The sequence below is a fragment of the Sebastes umbrosus genome, chromosome 6 (genome assembly GCF_015220745.1).
Source record: "Sebastes umbrosus isolate fSebUmb1 chromosome 6, fSebUmb1.pri, whole genome shotgun sequence".
NCBI classification, from domain to species: Eukaryota; Metazoa; Chordata; class Actinopteri; order Perciformes; family Sebastidae; genus Sebastes; species Sebastes umbrosus.
In genome coordinates this window covers 15,747,947-15,764,546 of record NC_051274.1, presented here as the reverse complement: position 1 = coordinate 15,764,546, position 16,600 = coordinate 15,747,947, and the positions used below count along the sequence as shown (strand labels likewise).

At 40.8% G+C, this 16,600-nt stretch overlaps 1 protein-coding gene across 2 annotated transcripts; it reads left to right on the top strand.

Annotated features, from left to right (window-relative positions):
• Positions 1-305: 305 nt before the first annotated feature.
• Positions 306-8,576, top strand: zgc:113278 (uncharacterized protein LOC541528 homolog). 2 transcript variants are annotated; one of them, XM_037771639.1, is made up of 11 exons: positions 306-755; positions 2,117-2,177; positions 2,312-2,430; positions 4,317-4,433; positions 4,518-4,576; positions 4,951-5,035; positions 5,579-5,649; positions 6,965-7,069; positions 7,179-7,322; positions 7,474-7,634; positions 7,766-8,576. In XM_037771639.1, exons 1-11 carry the CDS (start codon positions 636-638, stop codon positions 7,837-7,839), a joined length of 1,116 nt encoding a protein of 371 aa, XP_037627567.1. In that variant the 5' UTR covers positions 306-635; the 3' UTR covers positions 7,840-8,576. The 2 variants fall into 2 exon arrangements, with proteins under 2 accessions (XP_037627567.1, XP_037627568.1); XM_037771640.1 differs by lacking the exon at positions 306-755 and adding an exon at positions 1,668-1,903.
• Positions 8,577-16,600: the final 8,024 nt, after the last annotated feature.

Here is a 16,600-nt window from a genome sequence, read left to right as displayed (position 1 = left end):
ACTTACAAACAGTCCCTTTAAATCATATTTGCTCCTTTCTACCCACTGCAACTTTAAATATAGGCTATATAATATTTATATAGTACACTTATTTTTTCACATACTTGTGTACATAATAGTCCTGTCTATTGTGCTTGTTCTCAGCTGTTATGTCTATTTCTATTATTAATTACAGAGTAATGCAAAAATTCCTTGTATGTGTAGGTGTAACCATACTAGGCCAATAAAGGTGATTGTGATTGTGTTTCTGATTTACGTGGAGTCACTGAACGCAGCACAGTGCTGGGTTCTCCTCCTACTTCAATGCCACTGGGCGGTTCATGAATGGGGTTGTTGAAGTGGGAGGGACCGTCATCTGACTTTACCAGGCAGGCAGGCAGGGAGGAAAAGTGGGTGTTGTGCTGTGTAGTGTTTGGTTTGGTTGCGATGCATCTTCATGAGTGTTTTTAAAACGGTTCACTGTGCGTGCAGACTCCAACTGCAAGCATCCATCCATTGAGACGTTCAGGGCAAACAAGCAGCCGTGCAGCTTAGCAACCGACACCCCAGCAACCAGGACACAGTGACGGCAGCAGCCCGGAACCAGAGGAGCCAGAGGAGCCAGAGGAGGCTAGAGCCGCGTCGGTCGGTGAGCCATGGGGTTCCGCAAGAAGAACAAGAGCCCTCCGGTGCTGAGCCACGAGTTTGTGATCCAGAATCACGCCGACATGGTGTCGTGTTTGGCCATGATTATCCTCCTCGGCCTGATGTTCGAGGTACTTGTGTGATTGGAACAGGAGGAGCTGTTGTGGTGGTTAGCTGAGTGATGTTAGCTGCTAACTAGCTGACATGACAGCAGCAGCTCCAGGAGCAGCTAGTCTCTCTCTCCTAACCCTTCTCATGTGTCTCACTGAGTGCAAAAGAAGATGGCGAGGAGGCCAATGCACTGGCACAGCTAATAACAGGTCATTTTACCAGTCGGCTAATCCATTGCCTCCATAGGAAATCAGTACATGTATCTGGCCTTTTGCTATATAGATTAGTCAGGCTAAATGTCTGCCTGCATGCTGCACTTTTTGATTACCAGCTCCTTGGGTTTGGACACATCATCTAAAGCTGACCCACCAAAACCCAGCCACCAGACTGCAAATATTGCCTCCATAGAAAACCAGTACATGTATCAGGCCTTCTGGTATATATAGAAGATAGTCAGGCTGAATGTCTACCTACATGCTGCACGTTTTGATTACCAGCTCTTTGGTTTGGACACATCATCTAAAGCTGAACCACCAAAACCCAGCCACCAGACTGCAAATGTTGTGACAATTTAGATTTATCTCAATCAACCCTTACCTGTGAAGATAAGGATAGATAGATGGATGGATAGATGGATAGATGGATGGATAGATAGATAGATAGATGGATGGATAGATAGATAGATAGATAGATAGATAGATAGATAGTTAGTTACTTTATTGATCCCGAGGGAAATTCAAGTTTCCAGCATCACAGTTCCATAGTGCAAAAACATGTTAGTAAAAAGGCAGTAAAAAAAGTTAGTAGTACAAAGTACCAAAAAATATACCAATTATAAAAATACAAGGACATGAAGAAAACCCTAGAGAGGTGTTGTACAGTTTGATTGCTCGCGGGACAAAGGATTTCCTGAGTCTGTCTGTGGAGCACTTGGGTTGGTACAGAGTTATCAATGCATATACACAAGGAGAAAGTGAAGCCCATGATACACACTCACTGCGACACAGTGTGAGTGATTGTAGCAATGAACTTAGAGTGTATCTCATTTTGGCTAGAGACCCCTGGGAGCCCGTGCAGGCAGCCTCCTGGAGGTCCCCAGACCCCAGTTATGGGACTCAGTGAATCCAGGATCTGGCAGTGACACAGCAGTCCTCACTCATTACATACAGTATGTGCATGAAATGATGGTTATGTGCACCTGTAGAAAAAAAAAAAGGAATCACGCCCGAGAGTAAAGTTCACTAACATGGGACAATCCAAGAGGATTATACACACATTTATTGCAGGCTTTGCTTTGCTTCTTTTGAATGAAATACACACCGTGTTCAGTCTTGACTCAGAATCACTCCATTGATTCACTGTTTCTTTCTCTGTGTTCCAGGTCACAGCCAAGTTCGCCATCATGTTCATCACAGTCCAGTACAACGTAACACAAGTTCTTGGTGAGCTGAAGTTTATGGGTTTAGTAACTGTATTTCCCCTGCATCTGATTTCTAAATAAACGCTCAGCACTTCATTGGTTGCTTATTCTGCCTCTTTATTTAGGAGTTATGGTTTTGTTTCTCTTTATTTGCAGATGAGAAAAGTGATCCAGTGAACCTTTATCAGTACGGCCCTAAAGATGTGGCCACCGTGTTTTTCTACTTGCTCATCGCGGTCATCCTTCACGCCCTGATACAGGAGTATATTCTCGACGTGAGTACATCAGTATCCAGACTCAGCAGCCGTCGTATTGGCTAATGTTGTTTGTTGTTGTTTGCACACAGCGGCATATTATTTTGGTCTTTTTACTTGTGTGTGTATAAACACTACATGAGGGAAACTGAAACTGTGATTAAGAATTTCTCCGCCTCTATTTAGTCAGCTTGCTCAGTTTAGTTTTTCATATCAAAAGCATCAAATGACGCCTCGTGTGTTTGCTCTTTTCTGGTGCATGTCTAAGGTTTGGATAGCTGTTTGTGTGTAATCACGTCCAATCCTTCCAGCTGCATAATAACTGAAAAGATGTTCATGGTTCTCCTGACACCTCTTGTCTTTGATGTCGGCTCCCAGTGGGATATCATTAATAGAAAACCATATTTTTATATATTTTTATTCCAAAAATAAAAACCTTTTGTGGACAACATTCAACTAGGATTTTTTTTTTTAAAGATATCTATCTCTCTTAAAGGACAGGATCCCATGTTTTCATGTCTGTCTTAAAATAATAGTGTGAACATTGAAACAGGTTTTGCTTGCTGTAAAATTTGTCTTGTTCACATTGGCCATTAAAGGACCAGTGTGTAAGATTTAGGGGCATTTATTGGCAGAAATTGAATAGAATATTCATAACTATGTTTTCATTAGAGCATAATCACTTTGTTGTGTGTTTTCAGTAGCTTAGAATGAGCCCCTTCATATCAACATAGGGAGCGGGTCCTCTTCACAGAGTCAGCCATGTTGCTCTACCATGTTTCTACAGTAGCCCAGAACGGACAAACCAAACACTGGCTCTAGAGAGAACATTTCACGTTTTTACCAAGCCCCCAGGAAGAGCGCCGGTCGTTGATCCCAACTTTCGTAGTGGCCAAACGGCAGTACTGCAACTTCTGTGTCTGTCACGTGATGCCATTGGGCCCAAAAAGACTTAGCCCTTATTTAAATCATTAGGTTTTTAAAGTTGTAAAACGCACTAATAGCCGAATCCAGAGTTATTTCCCTTCATCCGTTCATGTGAATGAGACCCAGACCGAGGCTGGAGCGCAAGCCGTGATGACGGCGTGACGTTGGGACCCTATGACCGAGTCATGCGACTGAGCGCACGCTACTGCTCATGTTCAATGGGCCTAAGATCCGGGTACTTTTCCAGGCGGAAGTCGAGCCATTTTGTTTTCATGCGCCACTGAGCAACTTTCATCGGAATGAACAGGGCCCCGCCTCCAACGCTGTATCCAGTTCTCTTAATATATCCATGGTTTTTACACATAACCTGAAGGCCACCGTAGTTTTCTGGCACACTTGGAAAGGCAGGGGTGAGCGGAGGGGAATTCAGTTGGTTGCAATCTGCAACCTCACCACTAGATGGCACTAAATCATACACACTGCTTTTTTAAGAGATCCCTTCCTAAATGCATTTACAGTTTAAGAGACGGGGGACAAAATGTGTAAAAAATACATTCAATTTGAGGTTCAGTGTCTTTCTCAGGGACACTTGGAGTGTCAAACCAACCCAGCGATCAACAGACGACTCACTCTATCTACTTCCCGAGCCGCCCAGACTGAAGACAGACTTGAATTAATGTGAACCTCTCCTTTAACGTCAAAGGGCTGCAATTACAACATTTGTGTAAGAAGGAAAATGTGGAAAACTTGCACAGCTGCTCTATTTATGCTGCTGATCACAATTAATTTTAGAGCTGTGACAGTTATAACTCAGTAACAGGAAGTGTTATAAGTAGAGAAAATTCATGTACTAATATCTTTGTTTTGAAATGAGAGTATGAGAGAAATTAATAACTAAGAAAAAATGACGCATACTTTAATCGCATACTTTTTTTTTATCAACGTGATAAATTAATGTATAATATTTTGTTTGATTTCAGAAAATGAACAGGAGGTTGCACCTGTCGAAAACCAAACACAGCAAGTTCAATGAGTCTGGACAGCTCGCGGCGTTCTACCTGTTCTCTTTCATCTGGGGCTGCAGCATCCTGACGGCGGTACGAGGGTCAGGAGTCACATAGACACACTGTCCCAGCATGCATTAGGCTTCATCTGATGGCGTGTCTCTCTCTCTCCCACAGGAGGACTTTGCAACAAATCCTACTTTCTTATGGGAGGGTTACCCACACACTCACATGGTGTAAGTAAAGACTCCTACCCCTCAGTATGTTGAGCTTTAACTTCTTTTAAAATATGCATGCAAGATGCTCTTCTATTTTTTCACTTGTTTTGGAGTTGTTGAGGTTCATCTTATTATCTTCTATCAAAGTTTAATATCACAGTCAAAGCTTAATATAGATTAGCGAGAGATCGTGTTTTTGATTCAAGCCGTTTCGTTCCCATTTTCTTACTGGTTTGACTTGTTGTGCATGTCACGGTATTTTAAATAGAAGTTACAGAAGAGTGCACCACGCACAACATGATCTATTGTATATTAATATGATATAACTTCTGTCTGAGTCGAAATCACACCCTGTCTGGCTCTCACCTCTGCACAACCTGTCCTCTGTCTAGTTTTCAGGTCAAGTTCTTCTACATTTGCCAAATTGCCTATTGGCTCCATGCACTTCCTGAGCTGTACTTTCAAAAAGTACGGAAGGTAAGGGTCATGTAAAAAAAAAAAAAATGTCTAAGCATCTTCGTCATGTAGATCAGTGGTCTTGTATTGCAGATGTGAGATGGCACATTGGCCCAAGTGAAATATAAGGCGTGAACTTTAATATGGGTTTTCCAGCCACATCAACCATATTTGTTGGGTAATGCATGTGTGTTGTAGCTGTTTTGTTGATATGTTTTGCGTATGTACATTATTTTAGAGCCAAGCGAATATCGAGTTTTGCATAGAAAATGTATCATAGTGTCAAAGCTCAAAGGTGGTTATGAGTCCTGCTTGTGTTTTAAGGGTTGCAGACTTAAAAGAATATAATTATTGCTCCTCAAGAATGTTTGACTATACAGTAAATAAAATGACTAAAATCTACAAGTGCTTAGATACTTCATGTCCAAACTTAGAAATGCCAAGAGCCTTCGTGAAGACATGTTTTTTCCTCCAGATACCCGTCCAGCAAACTGTACTGTTTGTGGAAATCGATGCTGCTGCTGTTGCTAACTCAAACTCTCCTCCTCTGTTATATTCCCACAGGAGGACATCCCCCGCCAGCTCTATTACATCTGCCTTTATGTTGTCCATATCACCGGTGCCTATGTCTTAAAGTGAGTGAAATAATGTATTTTTCTGAGTGTATCATCTAGGTCTGCCCCCTCTTAGTCGATTAGTTGACTAATCGGTCGTTTTGGTCTTAGTCCACTTAGATTTCATTAATCGTTTTTTATGCATTTTTTCATGCTGAATAACTTATTTCTAAGAAACTTATGAGCTCGTCTCTGGTAAACACAAGGTGGTGCTTTTGTGTGATTCTTTGTGGAGAAAAAAATCAGTTTCCCAAATCTGTCGAAAACATTTTTTTAAAACGGTCACTATGAATACTACTACTAGAATATTGGTTCATATTTGATCAGCGCTGCCTAGTTTGACTGTTTGATTGGAGTTTGAAATGACCTGTGATTGGCCAAAGTCTCCCGCCGCGGCTATATTTTTTAAAACCTGAAAACAGAGCCATGAGGAGGTGCAGAAGTCTAGTTTCTCTCAGAACACTTGAATTATAATATGCTGAAAGTATTTTGTATTGTACTGTATTGTATTATGTATTTTTTGCCCAATGATGCCAAAAATATACTGCCTACTGCAGGTTTAAATCAACTAATTGATTAATCGATAAATCGTATGAGTGTTAGTCTACTAATAATTTCTTTGGTCAAGGACAGCCCTAGTATCTTCTGAGGGTGAAATAAAGAAGCATATTCTAGGTATATCTCTATGTATACATTTTTAATTTATCCTAACAATGAATGTTTCAAACCAGTGCCTAATAAAACAGTTTTAAGGTTTTACTGGGTAAAGCAGTGTTACTTTTTACTATTGCAGGAAACTGAATAATAGTAAATCATCATGCAATTAACAACTAGGACATCGTACATGACCCTAAGATACTACACAGTATCTATACGTTTATGGAGCGATTGTTTTAGTTTTTTTCTTTGAGCAATGGAAAGAGTAGTTGCTAAGTATTTGACCTTGCTTTATTGTCCTTATTGCCACAACCCGTAAAGATCATCTTTGAACTCAAAGCCAGGTCAGCTGACTTTCCCTCTATATTGGGAATTGAATTCATGAGGTGTCGTACTGTATTTTGACCTGTGAGTCGGACCTGTTTATTTATTTTAAGATATGATTTATCTCATGTTATCTTAAATAGTGTCTTCCTCCCATCTCCTTTCCTCTAAGACTATTGATATAAACAAATGTAATGTGGGGAACTGATATGAAAGTGTTTTATCTCCTAATTCACAGCTTGTTCTGAAGGAGGGTATGTGTAGCAGATAGTGCTCGGTGTTGCCTCCTCTCTTTCTCTATGTGCTGAGTTAATTCTGTGTTGCCATTCGTCTCTCTGCGTCTCCGTCTGTTTAGCCTCCACCGACTGGGCCTGGTGCTGCTGGTCCCTCACTACCTGGTGGAGCTCCTGTTCCACGCTTCACGCCTCTTCTACTTCAGTGATGAGAACAAGCAGAAGGGGTATTGCTTTCATTCATCTAACAAACAACTTGTCATTTTTTCCAGTTAGCATTTTTTGCCCCCCTGATTTGAACAACACGGTGTAATGTCTATTTTTTGTCTTTTACAGCTTTACTCTGTGGGCGCTACTTTTTGTCATCGCCCGCCTCCTCACCCTCACGCTGTCAGTCCTGACGTTTGGCTTTGGGCTGCCCCGTACAGAAAACCAGGGCTTTTCCCTCGCAGAAGGCAACTTCAATGTGCTCACCGTAAGGCAAGTCCAGATGGCAGCTGACAGCAAGAGCCCTTAATGTCTCGTACCTAGCTAATTTACTACTTAAAAAACGACTAAATGGCCAAAGTTTTGTAAAGTTAAATCACCTGAACTTTTGTAGTTCTTAAACTGTGTCTCCCCCGTCCCTCAGGATGACTTGCCTGGCAGCTATCTGCCTGACACAGGCCTGGATGATGTGGAAATTCATTAACTTCCAGTTGAAAAAGTGGAGGGAGCACAGCCAGAACCAGGCCTCAAAGAAGAAGGCGGTCAGCCCAAAGAGCAAGCCTCACAAAAGGGAGCCCACAAGGGGTGAGTGTTCAAGAACCTTAGTCAACCAAATAGACATAATGTATGTTTTTGTAATATTTCTCATTGTTGAACATATATATATATCTGAAGTCGCTTTCATCAGGAATGTTTCTAACCGCTTCTCTTGTCAGGAGGTGCTGCCAACGGGGTTGTGAAGTCCGAGGATAAAACATCACCGCGGGCGAGAAAAGCCAAAGCTTCGTAGAGACGGAAGAACTGGGGGAGAAAAAAACTGAGTGAGGGAGTTCTGACAATGTGACATAATGTCTTTACACAGCTTCAAATTGTGTCTACTGCTCTCCAAAACAAATGTTTAAGCGCACTAAGAAACCTTACCTTACAGATGTCCCTTTGGGGTTGAGACTCCCTTTTTGAAAGAGTTCAGTGTTACTGTCTGCTAGAACTGTTTATTATTGATTTGGGTTCTCTGCAGATGGGACGTTGGCAGGGCGGCGCTGGGTTTGATGCTTTAACAGGATCGATTTCAAAGTGTCCTTTTGTGTAAAACTACGATCACTCGCCGGGTACTTTTAAACTGAGTCGCTCCTCACTAATCTGACATTGAATCAGTTAACGTCACAGTAGCTTAAAAGGAGATTTTGACTTCAGGGCAATTTAATATAAAGTGTTAATGTACAGTTTAACTGTACAGGGTGTCATTTTAAGTTTGGGCCTTATTCAGTAAAACTCACAAAATAGGCCACTGGCTCAAGTAGGGATGCACCGATCCGACTTTTTCAGTCCCGATACCGATATTTGAGCTTGGGTATCAGCCGATACCGAGTAGCGATCCGATACCAGTGTTTAATTAATAAGCTGTATACCTCACTGTTTGGGAGTGACTTGGATCATTCTTTTATGTGTACGGAAACATCAGGCTTGGCTTAAACAGACTATCCTAACTTTGTAAAAAACTAAATTACAAATAAATACATAAATTTACTGAATTGTTATTTATTATTAAAGGTACAATTGATAACTTTGGACAGTCTGATGAAGACACCAGTGTCAAACTCATCCATTTATCTGTTTTTTCCACACTAACTGGCAACTCGATCACTGACGACACAGAGATATCACGTGATACCAACATTGTTAGAAGTGGGAACTAAACGTCAGATTTCTTCGAAAGAGATAAACAAAACATTCATTTTGGGCCCATCAAAATTTTTAAACTGATCAATTCACAGTGTTAATAATTTTGTTTTGAGGAAAAGCCATACTTTTATTCGGCTCATTTCTAAAAGCTCTATGGATGTATTATTTTAAAATAAGTATTTGTCTCCATAAAGATGTTATCAATATAACCTTTAAAATAATAAATCGTACGACAGCAATTTTGTAAAAATATTCAAAATTAACAGGAATTACAATTCAAGTGTAAACCTTTTTAATGCAGCAACAAATAGGTCAAAACTTAAACAGGAATACAAATTCCAGTATATAATGTATATAGTATATAAACATAGAATTGAAGATATCGGCCTGTTGTCACCGATACCCAATCCAGCTATTTGAGTCCGTATCGGCCTGATATCGGTATGGGTGCATCCCGAGGCTCAAGTCCCAAAATAAAGCCTTTTCTGCGCTGCAAGACAGCACTTGGATATTCTGCTTTTCTAGGGGAAAGATCCTAAACGAATTGCTCCAGAGGAATATTTGTGCTATTTAGGTATTTAGCGAAGCCGCAGCCTGACAACTGAAGCTTGTACTTTAACTCCTTGATGATTTACTGCCATTATTTGACAGCCTCTGCCTTTGAAATCCAACACGTTACAGGACTGAGGCACTTTTGTATTTTTTCTTTTGCTTTTATCCCGAGCCCGGTACCCTGTTACAGAGGGCCCGTCCAGGCTCGGTGACTCACCAAGAGGAAGCTGCACTGTAACCTGTGATGCTGTACTGTATGCATACAGTTAACTCTTTATAACGGCATGATCGGAAACTTGAGCAAGAAACTGTGTTTGAGGCTGCGATCCAGTCTTTTCTATGGGGATATGTCAATGCATGATGGTTTAAAGGCTAAAGACTTTATGGCTAGTTCCTACCTGTGCTGTTGAGTTTGCATCTCTCTCACACACAAACACACACAAGCATTCAGTGGCCTTTTTTTACAACTGCTGCAAGAGGGTTGAGTTATTTATTTTTGCCATATACTACAGATATTATTTTATATATTCTTTGACGAGCTATAACCAGCAAACACAGCGGTACATAGCAACTGCGTTTAGTTAATCCAAACAATACAATCTTTCTTCAAGTGTCCTTATAATGTCGGTGGTTTGTATCACTCGTTCTGCTTGTGTTGCGTTCGGTTCGCCTTCTCTGTTCACTCTTTTATTCTCGGGTATCAGGGGACAAGCTATCCACCACTTACACTACTAAGTTACATCCCATGGTGCAATGGGAGGAGGTGTGTTTGTAAGGGGGGTGCGTTTGTATGCCTGTGCACTTACTCGTGCTCGTGTGTGTGTGTATGTGAATTAACTGTGCGTGAATGATGGTGATGATGACGGTGATGACAACGATGTTTATTGCTTGTCTCGTAAAATAATTATTGCCTGTGTGCAGAGCATGAGGTGTTACAATCTGTTCATTGACTCCTGCCCCTGTTTGTTGTATTTCACGATCGCATCCTTTAGTTCACTTTGGTCGCTTGTGTGTGTGCAATACACTGAGTCGTGGATTGATGTGTGTTCTACAGGTTATCGGTTACTAAATGCTTCTGTGTTCAGTGTCTCAGATGCCCTTTTTCCCGTGTGAGAGAGATTCTGTGATTTCTGTTTGCCAAATGTGGCGTGTTCTGTCCTCCCTGCTTCACCTTTTCAATGATCCTGACATTGCTATGGATGGAGCACACGTATTGTACTGTTGGCCACGCTCTTTCCTTTCCTGGACCTGCTCTAAAACCCACTGTACATGTTGAAGCTCTGTGCAGAAAAGACTGTACCTGTCTGCAGACAGTTGGAGTTTGGAGTCTTTAGTCCAGGGCAGGGATGAGATGAAGTTGCCATTCATTTTTGCTCCCTTTATAGCGCTCCTTATTGGGACTTTGGTGGTCTTTAAAGTATGGCAGTGTCATAGGAGGGAAGGAGGAGCAGAGGACTTATGTACCAGCCTGTTATTAAACTGTCTCAGATGTAAAAGAGAAAAAAAAACTGATTTAACCCTACACTGTACTAAAATATGTGTCAGATTTTTAAGCTATTTTTATAGAGGGGGAATTCACTGTTGTTCAGTACATGTATGAATATTTGTTTTGCATCCATATTGATATGAATTGTTTTTTTATATAAGAATGAAGCTTGCCGAACTGTTAAGCGTGGATATACATTGTGGTATGAGTGTAAACATTTATTGAGCCTAATTTAACTTCATGGCCTTATTAGAGCAAAGTGAACTCAGTTGTATAACAGTTAACACTATGCTGCAGGTGCAGCTTTCACATGTTGTATGATAGTGAAGTACACCGTCACACTGACACTAGTCACCCACACATCAGTTTGAATATATAATCAGAGGAGCGAATGGTCAGTATAGTGTTTTCTTTGTTCCAGTCCTGCAGGTGTTTTTTGTGATCACGGGCCCGGATGTAGAGCGAACATTTTGCAGCGTGAAACCGTCTGTAAGCTTTTCGTGCTCATCAGAAGTTACACTGTACAACAATCGGCAGATGTTTTAGGCTCTGAAACACGAGCCACTCTGCAGTTCACGGCCCCCCTCGCTTTGAGACACAATAGCCTGTATAATCCCACAGGAATGCGCTTTTATTTTGCATAATATGCATTATGTCAGAGCACCACAACACTGCTCACATGGGGCTGTTTCTGCATCGATTCTCAATTAATTACAAATTAAGAGTTGCTCGATTTGTGTGCATTTTGTAATTGTTGAAAACTAAAAAAAAAAAAAAAGACTGCAATGATTTAACTGTATGAGCAACCTCGAGGTAGCAACAATCATGAATGCATTTGAACATGAGATCACTTTAAAAAAAAAAAAAAAAAAAAGACAGGGTTATTGTATTCTATTAATTCACTCTGCGTCGTCCTTGATTTGTTTTTCATTTTGCTGCTTGTTTATAGATGTCGCGCGATATGTTTCCTTTTTCAAATATGTTGTCTCTGAACTGCTCTGATGGTATATATTTATGCAAATTCTTGTGAGTTCTGATAATTTTTTCTTCGTCACTATTTTTTTATTTCATGTTTGAATAAAGCTTTTATTCATTACACAAACTTGAACATGTTTTTCTTTAACGTACTGCCCGAAGGTTAAACCTGCAGTAGGCAGAATATTTTTGGCATCATTGGGCAAAAATTCCATAATAACCTTTCAGCATATTGTAGATCAAGTTTTCTGAGAGAAAACTAGACTTCTGCACCTCCTCTTGGTTCTGTTTTCTTTAAAAAAAAAAATCCAGCCTGTGAGCGTGGAGCAAACTTTTTCATTTTACAGCTAAACAGTACACTACAAGATGTTTCTGAAAACATTTGAGGCAAGAAATAGGAATTACAGAAACAGAATATTGATTCATATTTGATCAGCGTTGCCTAGTTTGACCGTTTGATCAGAGTTTGTGAGTGATTGACAGCTGCTCAGAGACGGCAGGCTCCAACTCGGCTCTGATTGGTTGTTTTCCTCCAGACTGGGAAATCTTGCAGATGCCATTAGGAGCACCGCAGGACACAGAGGCACCTGATTTTTTTCAGATTACCTGTCTCATGCATTACTGTCAGGATATAGTGACTGTTTTATAAAAATAACTTTTTTAAATCATATTTGCTCCCATTCTACCCACTGTAGATCAAAGTGGTAGAACTGTCTCCATGGAAACTCCATGTTAAAAAAAAAAAAAATGCCATGCGAAAACATCGCAGTATCAAAGTGCACAGTAAATTATAAGAGCTGAAGATAATTATCCACTCCTGTGAACCAGCAGTTAAAATGTCATAAAGGAGCCAGGGATATGCAACAGATATTGTTTTTTGAGTCTTCCATCTCTCACCTCCTGCTCATTACACCTATTTCACTTAAACATACTGGATTTAAAAAAAAAAAAAAAATCATTTCAACAGTTATACTACCCATTGGTGACAGGAGACATGAGGAAATATTGGCCAAATCCTACTTCTTGGCTAATTACCACCAGGGGGCAACGCTGAGCTTTGTGCCTGAGGGACAGAAGCAGTCTGCAGGGGCATAGCTGCATACAGACCTGCATTAATAAATCACCAGTCAGAGTGAGAAAGACAGAAACATTGTCTTATCACACAGTATGCAGCTCTTAAACAGACTTTAGTAGGAAGTCAACCAACCAAATGAAGCAACTTGATGGGTTTATCCAAATATGGGAGTGTATTTCAGACGCCTTGACTCCGCTGTTGTGCAATTTGACTGGTTAGGGGCGCTGCAAACATGACATCTGCATCCATGGATGGCGTGGAATGGAGCACAACACAGAGGAGAGACACCTGCAGCTCACTGCTAATGTGTTGTGTTGTTTCAGAGTAATGGGTTTTCTCCAGGCAATCAGACAGCATGATGGATCAGTGGGAGCCAGAGAGGCAGGCTGGAGCTCTGCAGGGTCAGCACAAGGACAGGAGTTCACACACACACTCTCCATCACACACACACACACACACGCACACACACACACACACACACTGATGATGGCTGTATCCCCAACCCAAACCTACGGGACCTGAACCCTCTGAGGGTGTGCTTCAAAAGCAAACTTGCAGAAAGAGTCCAACCAGCTAAGGCGAGAGCAAAAAAAAAAATCACTATCCCTCTTTTATTTTTCTTTAATTCCTCCCCTTCATCCAATGAGGATAAATCTCTCGCTGAATCGTCAGTATTATGTGTAATTTCCATATAAATTAGCTTCATTAAAAGGGGAGTACTTTCTTATTTAACGAAGCTCATTTGAAATTCTGTATTTAATAAGACATGCAATCCCAGACTTGCAGACTAATAGGCAACAATTAGCAGGACTGGAGCATGAGTGTGTGTGTGTGTGTGTGGCTTTGTGTCGTGTCGGTGTAATCTCTTGGAAGTATTTGTCGTCCCTCAGTGTTATTTTCATTGATTGTCTCAAATGAGCAAATTGGGCAGCAGCTGCTCTCCCAGCTAGGTTTACTTGCGGTGACCCCACGGAGCACGATGGAGATCCAAGACGTTCGTGACCTCGCGGCTATTTGTGAGCGAGCAGACGAGAGGGGGAGCGTGCGAGGTGAGCAGGTGTAGACCAATGAGGGACAGAGTGTAGCAGGGGTGGAAACATCTGGAGGGATCAGAGGCATGGGAATGAAAAGCAGACGGAGGGAGTGAAGACAAAATGTTAAAGGAAGTGAGAGGAAGAGAAACAGACAGACGGACGGAGAGCAATGTGGAGCAGATTTACAGCAGAACGAAGCAGAATAATGGAGGGAAGAGAGTGTGTTGTGAAGAGGAGAGCAGCACCCTATCAGTGTCCATCACATCCAGCAGATGCAAATTAGAGCAGACGGCTAAATGAGAAAGGAAAGGTGGAAAAAAGAGGCTGTAGACAACAAATGAGAGAGACTGGATGGGAGGAAAAAGAAAAAGAGATATAGGAAAAGGCAGAAACGGATATATTTTCATCCAGCATCAACCCTCATTATTACCCCTTACAAGTCAGTTTAGAACAAATTCTTATTGAGCTTGACAAAAAGCAAATATGTGAAAGGCGAAAAGAAGAATAACAATAGGAGACAAATAAAATCACTGCGTGTATGTGGAAGTTCATTAATGGCAAATCCATTGAAAGGGCATAAAACAAATTTAAATGGAAATCAAGACCAGATTTGAGTAAGCACAGGGATGGGTTTATAAACACAGAACAAATTCTGAGGATAAGCAGGGACATAATTGAGTGTAATAAATATCTACAGGAGAAATGTTGTCACAAGATTTGAAGAAGAAGAAGCAGAGGACTCGGTTGCTTGGTTGTACACAGGAAGTTTTGGAAGTTTGCGTCCCTTGCAAGCCACCTCAAAGTGAAAGCAAAGTAAAAGCCAATGGATCTGACCTGAACGTTAAGTGTTGTTTGAAGTGCGGTTGTATGAGGTTCTTATCCATAGTAGTTGTATTACATACAGTAGATGACGGTCAGCACGCCCCCAATTTGGAGAAACAGACAGGAGTACAGACACAGGAGCAAAGCAATGTACTGCTGCGGACGGGGCCGGCAACAAAACATATTTTAGCTACCTAAAAGAAAGAAAAAAAAACAACATCTGTTTAAGTGTACGTTATATTTAGAATATTTTCCAATGGAGAACTGAACTGCAAGTGATACTTATCTATACTGTTTTTGTCAACAGGTGGCTCTGAAGAGAACATAGATAGGTTTCACTTTCAGTGCAGTTCCCCATCTGAAAGGGCTGTCTAACGCCAAGATAAAGCAATGAAAATATTCTAAATATAGTGTACACTTACATTGACATCAATTATTTTTAGGTGAGCCTATCTTTTAAGTTCGCCCGTCCACAGCCCTGTATTACTTTGCTCCGGTTTCTCCAAACTAGGGGCGTGCCGACAGTCATCTACTATAGGTAATACACCTAAGAAACTTATACAACCCCGCTTCAAAACACCCAAACTATAACGTCAAGCCCCAGTCACACCAGTATTTAAAGCAGGACAGCATTATCAGCTGTAACTGCTGTATGAGCTAGGCAGTGGGGCACGCTCACATGCACTAAAAGCACGCGTGGCTCGCCCAGATATGACAGGAGAAGCACAGAGAAGCTCAGATTACAACACACACAGAGGGAGAGTGACTTCTTTCTCTGCTCAGGTAGACATTACTCCTCTATATCTTTACATAGACAATAGTTGTTTGCTGCTATATTAATGCTCTGACTATCATATAGAGAACCTTTAACATCCCTAGAAAATCCAGTTATTGTTGACCTCCAGTGCTTTAACTTCTCGCGGCGTTGCAGTGATGTAGAGGTGTACTCCAGGGTGTGTCAGTACACCGTGACATCACTTACATGTGCAACAGAGCACACTTTTGACCAACTGGTGGTCTTTAAGGCTTGAGACCAATACGTCTACTACTTTCATCTTAAAGACTATTTCAAAACTAAAATTAAAATATAGTAACATTGTTTTATTGATGTCTTCCATTTGTTAAAGGGCCGTAACAGTGTTTTTGCATATTTTAGCTACGCCACTACAAAGCACAAGTTGATTTTCATTTCATATGAAAATGAGAGGAAACTAATGGCTGCCTGGAAGGTAGAAGAAAAAGACATTACTGTATTCTTTGGACAATGGTTGGCAGTAATGTAAATTATGCTTGTAATATGGGTTTAAGCAGCCAAAACCACTGCTGTGATCCTTTATTAACATCAGCTATTCTTGGGTTATTTTTAGATTTAAGAAAAAAAAAATTCCTGTGTGAATGGCAAAGCTGGAATCCAGAGATGTTTCAGACCTTTGCTTACAAATAATTTAATTTTAATATATTCTTTGTATATATGAACAGCTTTTGAGGATATCTGCCTGTGTTATTTTATATGCCGCTATTGCATTTTGGAGTGAAAGTCTTTAATTCCTTTCCTTCCATTCCTTTGAGTGAAACAGTGGATAATTGTTTTTCTATATCCAGCTGGCTTCAGGTTGCAATTCCACAATATTTAAAACCACATTATTATGGTACTTATTGTCCATCATTCGGAAAATTACATAGTGTTGCCGGAGGCTAAAAGAAAACGGAAATGGCAGAAAATGAAATGCAATGTGAAGAAACACACCCATCTAAAAACAGAGTCACTTTACTAGCATCCAACTGTGTCTCCACAATTCCACTTGACCGTAATCCTCAAAGATACAATAAAGCACACTTACTGCCTAATATCAATTTGTTGGACGTTTACAGTGCGGACAGGAGATGATCGTGTTTTATTTACCAGCGTACAGTGTATTGTTGA

Coding starts and splice junctions, on each gene's coding strand:
- zgc:113278 (XM_037771639.1), top strand. CDS start 636: ATGGGGTTCCGCAAGAAGAACAAGAGCCCTCCGGTGCTGAGCCACGAG. Junction 4,434..4,517: donor GCTGCAGCATCCTGACGGCG/GTACGAGGGTCA, acceptor TCTCTCCCACAG/GAGGACTTTGCAACAAATCC. Junction 7,323..7,473: donor TTCAATGTGCTCACCGTAAG/GCAAGTCCAGAT, acceptor CCCGTCCCTCAG/GATGACTTGCCTGGCAGCTA.